Source organism: Protomyctophum parallelum (genome assembly GCF_964188405.1).
Source record: "Protomyctophum parallelum genome assembly, chromosome: 14".
Lineage (NCBI taxonomy): Eukaryota > Metazoa > Chordata > Actinopteri > Myctophiformes > Myctophidae > Protomyctophum > Protomyctophum parallelum.
The window spans coordinates 2,300,044-2,306,781 of record NC_139709.1 but is presented as its reverse complement, the minus strand read 5'-3'; the positions used below and the strand labels follow the sequence as shown (position 1 = coordinate 2,306,781).

General features: G+C 41.7%; 1 protein-coding gene across 1 annotated transcript in view; it reads left to right on the top strand.

Moving 5' to 3' along the window:
- The window catches only part of cryz (crystallin, zeta (quinone reductase)), a 23,480-nt gene extending 19,049 nt beyond the window's left edge, over positions 1 to 4,431 (top strand). Inside the window, exons 7-9 of the mRNA XM_083782455.1 lie at positions 57 to 158; positions 1,457 to 1,552; positions 4,145 to 4,431. Coding sequence (XP_083638581.1) covers positions 57 to 158; positions 1,457 to 1,552; positions 4,145 to 4,306 — 360 coding nt within the window. The 3' untranslated portion in view covers positions 4,307 to 4,431. The remainder of the gene's footprint in view (positions 1 to 56; positions 159 to 1,456; positions 1,553 to 4,144) is intronic.
- The last annotated feature ends 2,307 nt before the right edge of the window (positions 4,432 to 6,738 follow it).

Below are 6,738 nucleotides of genomic sequence, written 5' to 3'. Positions count from 1 at the left end.
GTGTGTGTGTGTGTGTGTGCGTGTGTGTGTGTGTGTGTCTGTGCTGCATACTCTAGGAAGCTACAGACGGCCGCGGCGTGGACGTGATCGTAGAGATGTTGTCAAACGTCAACCTCAGTAACGACCTCACCATGTTGATCTACGGAGGACGGGTCACGGTCTGTCTGTCTGTCTGTCTGTCTGTCTGTCTGTCTGTCTGTCTGTCTGTCTGTCTGTCTGTCTGTCTGTCTGTCTGTCTGTCTGTCTGTCTGTCTTGTAGAGTCTAATAAGCCTATTTTCAGGTTATTCGTTAAAAAGCTTTAAAGAGCATATTCTGAAGTGGTCAAACTAGTAATAGAACCGCATGTTCAAATGGTGTTGTTCAACGTCGACGCAGATCTGGTACCTGTGATGCTTTTGCAGTGTTGATCAAGCAGGGCGTTAACTTACGAAAAACACAAAAAGTTAATATATGGAGATGAGAGACAGCAACGATATAATATAACTGTAATTATATCACTATAATCCAGGGGTGGGCAACTGGCGGCACGGGGGCCACATGCGGTCCCCACCTTCACTTAATGTGGCCCTCAGGTTAATGTCAGAATACTGATATAATGTTGATTTCAGCTGTTTACAATTCCAAACCCCCTAATTACTTCATGACTAGTATTAAATGACTATAGTACTTAATGACTAGTATTAACATGTTATTGTCTTTTTGTGTCCAATGTAGTTATGTTAACAGTTCATAAAGTTAACATGACTATAACTAAATGCATTTGAAGTTCAATAAAAAGGTTACTTTTCAGGATTCCAATTAAAAAATAGCAAAGAATTATTCAGGTTATCAATTCAAATATAGCAAAAATAGCCGATCTACAAGCTCAAAACTCAAAGGTTTTGAGTTTGTAGATCGGCTATTTTTGCTACGACAGTAATATTCACTGTGGCCCCCCTCTGGAGTGAGTGTGGAACTATAGTGGCCCTCTGGAGTGAGTGTGGAAATATAGTGGCCCTCTGGAGTGAGTGTGGAACTATAGTGGCCCTCTGGAGTGAGTGTGGAAATATAGTGGCCCTCTGGAGTGAGTGTGGAAATATAGTGGCCCTCTGGAGTGAGTGTGGAACTATAGTGGCCCTCTGGAGTGAGTGTGGAACTATAGTGGCCCTCTGGAGTGAGTGTGGAACTATAGTGGCCCTCTGGAGTGAGTGTGGAAATATAGTGGCCCTCTGGAGTGAGTGTGGAAATATAGTGGCCCTCTGGAGTGAGTGTGGAACTATAGTGGCCCTCTGGAGTGAGTGTGGAACTATAGTGGCCCTCTGGAGTGAGTGTGGAACTATAGTGGCCCTCGCCATCGTCAAAGTTGCCCAGCCCTGGTATAATCTATACTATGGAGGGTGTGTGTGTGTGTGTGTGTGTGTGTGTGTGTGTGTGTGTGTGTGTGTGTGTGTGTGTGTGTGTGTGTGTGTGTTCCAGGTGGTGGGCAGTAGAGGTCCGGTAGAGATCAACCCCAGAGACACCATGACCAAAGAGAGCAGCATCGTGGGCGTGGCTCTGTTCTACGCTACACCGGTGAGCGTCTATGACCTTTAACCCATTCTGACCTGAGATCAGATTCATACCAGGTTTCCACTGGACACACACTGGTCTGATTAAAACCCATTCTGACCTGAGATCAGATTCTATAAAAATGTCAGTCGTTCTTCGATTTTTCAAAAATAGCAGACCTACAAGCTCGTAGCGCGCCACTCGGTGGCGCGCTACGAGCTTGTAGATCTGCTATTTTTCAATAGCTAAAGCATAACATGATGCTGACACCAAAAGGGGTTCCCGTTCAGAATGGGATAACCCATTCAGGTCTGACGTCGACATTTAAAAAAATGTCTTCTAAATCCTGACAGTTTTCTGAAATACCTCATGTTTCTGTATCAGTGGTAAATGGTAAATGGTGCATTTATATAGCGCCTTTATCCAAGGCGCTTTACAGAGATTGTGCATTACATTCACCCAATCACACACACATTCACACACCGATGGCAGCTGAAACCATGCAAGGCACCAACCTGCACATCAGGAGCAATTAGGGGTTCAGTGTCTTGCTCAAGGACACTTCGACAGTAATCTGAGTTCCCAGAAGTTAAATTTTTCGCCACTAGGCGGGCGAGAAAGACTTCTGGGAAAAAAGGACCGTATCCCTGTGAGGGAAGTACGTTGCGCTCAGAATCTGAGCGGACACTCCCCTTTCCGGTCTGAAGCACTGTGCATACCATGAAAATAGTCCGAAGGGAATCCAATTCCAAATTGAATTGTAGTAGGCCACCACCGCTCAAGGAGCAATTGTTTCCCCTCCGTCTTATTTAGATGTAGCGCCCACTCCATGTGGAACCCGCCCCTGTCTTTTGATTCGCATTTCATTTGAAACGCAACGCACTGGGCCACGCCCCTGCTGCACAGGATCTGAGGCCAATTTTCCTAGACTACTTCGACAGTAACTCTGGGGGAGCCCACAGGGTTCGAACTGGCAACCTTACGGTTACCATCCAGGCACTCTACCCCTGAGCCACCGCCGCCCCGTGGTGCTCAATATTTCATGTCAAGGAACCCAAAATGTGTATGTAAGAGTCCGCTGAACCCCATCTAAAAATATGTTGTTCCAGGGACCTCCACAGAAGCAAAGATTTGAGAATATATATTCCACATTTTTCACGATTTCACAATTTCTCGATTTTTCAATTTCTTTCACAATTTCACGATTTCTTTCAAAAATAGCAGACCTACAAGCTCCACCGAGTGGCGCGCTACAAGCTTTTAGATCTGCTATTTCTCAATCACCAAATTGGTTAAAGACTTCCTATTGAGAGATGTTCAAATGTTATCAAGACTGCAGTGACCTAAAGCTGCAACCTGTCCCAGAATGTACTTTGTTAGGTCACTAGACAGAGATTGACTTCATTAGGTCACAAGACCTTTTGAATCGTGACGCAAAACAGCAGTGGGTAAATGCAGGATCTTTGTAAGATAATTGATTAATGATAGTTAATAGTTTTTCTGTCATTTTGTAAGAGAATAAAATGGAATGGAATGGTGAGTTGAGTGAATGTTTACATTAGACTAGCAGTGATGTAAACAGGTTTTCAATGAAATGAGTCCCGGGATGCAGGAATGTTCATTTAGAGTCCCACTTCAACCACGTTAGGAGTCATATTATTACAAATTGCAGCATTTAACTCCCATTTCATTTCATCTGGTTATAATGTGGTTATATTCATGTAGAAAACAGAAGAAGAAATTATTATTATAACTAAAGCTATCAAAATAAACTATAATAAAAAACAGTACAGTAGTACAGTAGTGCATCCCGTGGATGCAGAGGTCGTTGTTTTATTGCGTCCCTTAACTATAAACTGCGTTTTGGGATATGTCTCTTCCAAACTACTGACAAAAACAAATGGAAACTACATTAAAACTAAATGAAAACTAAGCTACGATGACTAAAACTAAGACTAAATATACTGACAATTTCGTCAAGAAATAAAAACTAGACTAAAATGTTATGAAGGGACTAGTGGACAAGAGATCCAGTTTAAGTCATTTTACACTTGGTTGCATGCTGAAAATAGCCGATCTACAAGCTCACAACGCGTCGCAGCGCGACACGTTGTGAGCTTGTAGATCGGCTTTTTCAGCAAGTGTAAAAACACTCATGACGACGGCATCAAGGCCCGCCAAAATACATTTTAGTCGACTAAATCACCTGTAGATTTAGTCGACTAAAATCTTATGACATTTAGTCGACTAAAACTAGACTAACACTAAGACATTCCAGGTGACTAAAATGTGACTAAAACTAAATGAAGTTTCAGTCCAAAGACTATGACTAAACTAACTGCCAAAAACAACATTGATAAAAATGCCATTTCGGTATCAGGTCGTCAGATTATTGTCACCGATATCAATGATGCAATGACAATGTACTCACAGACCAGCCTGGAGGTTAAAATGGAAAAGTTTTGAAATGCATAATAATGTAATATATCGGAATCCGTATCGGCCGATATGACCCTGCAGATAACCGGGAGTTGGGATTGATCTCGGCTCTGAAAGTATACGTACGCGTCGGGCCTTATAGTCTCCTCCCCCTTTTGTGTCCTCTCCTCCAATCAGGAAGAGAAGAGGGAGTGCGGGGCGGCGCTCTACGCAGGGATGGAGGCCGGTTGGCTGCGCCCGGCCGTCGGGCGCCACTACTCGTTGGACACGGCCGCCCAGGCGCACCATGACATCATCCAATGCCCCGGGGCTGCTGGGAAGCTGGTGCTGATCATGTGACCCCACCACCATGACATCATCCAATGCCCCGGGGCTGCTGGGAAGCTGGTGCTGATCATGTGACCCCACCACCATGACATCATCCAATGCCCCGGGGCTGCTGGGAAGCTGGTGCTGATCATGTGACCCCCCACCATGACATCATCCAATGTCCCGGGAAGTGTTGTTTTCGTCGACTAAAACTAAGACGAAAAATTTTCGTCGACTACCTTTTTTCACTGACAAAAACTAAATAAAAACGAATCTATTTTCAGCAAGTGTAAAATCTGTCATTTCGACGGCATCAAGGCCCACCAAAATACATTTTAGTCGACTAAATCAACTGTAGATTTAGTCGACTAAAATCTTATGACATTTAGTCGACTAAAACTAGACTAACACTAAGACATTCCAGGTGACTAAAATGTGACTAAAACTAAATGAAGTTTCAGTCCAAAGACTATGACTAAAACTAAAATAGAAAATTCGCTGCCAAAAACAACACTGGTGTACTGAAAAATGAGTACCAAAATGAATAGACCTAAAAATAATAATAATATTCACAGAGATTGTATAGAATGTTGAATATCAAAATGAAGAGCCGATCATTGCAGTCTTTATTTTGACGGTAAACGGAATGTATTTATAATTTTATATCCAGTTACGGACCGTTCAAAGCGCTACACAATGTGTGTAGCGCACACCGCTAGCGGTCGCACACCGATGGTGGAAAAAACCATGAGGCCCCTTTTCCTCCAAAAGAACTTTGGTTCTAGAACTGTTTCCGTTCTAGATTCTTGGAACCGCACGTGGTGCTAAGCTTTCACGGAACCATTTTTCGCAGCACTCTTTCGCTTTAATTTCCGAACCAACTTGATTAGGGTTTTCCGAATTCTGAACCAGTTCATTTTCAGTGGAAACGCTCTGAACTGGTTCAATATTAGGCCGGGGAAAAACGGAACCGATCCGGTTCAACCCCGGTGGAAAAGGGGCCAGAGAGAGCAGTCTTGCTCAAGGACACTCTGACACGGAGCCAGGAGGAGCCGGGAATCAAACCTGCAACCGTACATAAGGTTCCCAAGACAGCTGGTCGACCTCTTGAGCCGCTGTCGGCTGTTTGAGCTAAATCAAGACGATTGTGTAAACTGCGTATATACAATGGATCATTTTGCTAAAAATAATATATGACATAACACATAATTATGATGTACTGTACATCTATATGACATTTTAATCGTTGCATAAAATGTGACCATTTTAGAGTAAAATAATTATTTTTTGAATAAATGTCAGCTTGACTTCTGAATGGGTAGGTCTGTACTTGAGTCAATGTGCTGTATATATTCAGCGGAAATCATGAAAGTAAATTGAATATCAATTCTGCTAAACTACAAGTATCACACAGTGGACAAAAACCTACAAGCGTGAGCTTGTAGATCGGATATCTTCAGCATGGAACCAAGTGTAAAATCAGCCATCAAGGCCCGCCGAGAATCTTTGACTAAACCTAAACGGAAAATTTAGTTCAAAGACTATGACTAAAACTAAATCAAAATTAGCTGTAAAATTGCAACGGCTAAACGTATGCAATTTAAATAGCATTTTATGTAGACTCATGAACTCCTAGTTTCATTGTCCAGATATTCTACTTTAGACGGATGTTAGGTTCTTATCTTGCTTATGATCCTTGATGAATATTTGTTATACTGTTCTTGCTTACTGTAAATCGCTCTGGATTAACCCATTCTGAACGGGAACCCATTTTGGTGTTAGCATCAAACACTATACACTTTACACATTTTAACAAAATACTAATAATAGTGATAATAATAATGAAAATAATAAAAATTAAGAGAAAGATACAAATAATAATCAAGCATTAAAGTACACACCTCTTTCCAAAAATACAAATGGGTTTCAGGTCTACAAGCAAAGAAGCCTTGAAAATGTTAAATAGTAAGAGACATCTATGAAAATCTGGGAACTAAATCGTTACCAAGAAATGTCTTCACCAATGTGTTTCTAAATGTGTCTAATAACATGTACTAAAAGTTTGAAATTCAACTCCCAGGGGAAATTGAGTTATGAGCATAATATGTGACCATACCCATAACATCCTATATAAGGCCAAAAAGTCCAAATTTCATCATTCTTTAAGTAGCATGTGACATATGAAACTATAGGGGGTTTTCATGATTTTGAATCCATTCCAAGCATTAGTTTTGCACAAAAAACACTCCTTGGGCTAAATTAGGCCATATCCACTTGACCAAATGTGCTGACCTCATCACGTTTGTGATGACGGCTATGGCCGTTTTCCTCCCAAGGAGTGTTTTTTGTGCAAAACTAATGCTTGGAATGGATTCAGAATCATGAAAACCCCCTAGTTTCATATGTCACATGCTACTGAAAGAATGATGCAATTTAGACTTTTTTAATTTATATAGGATGTT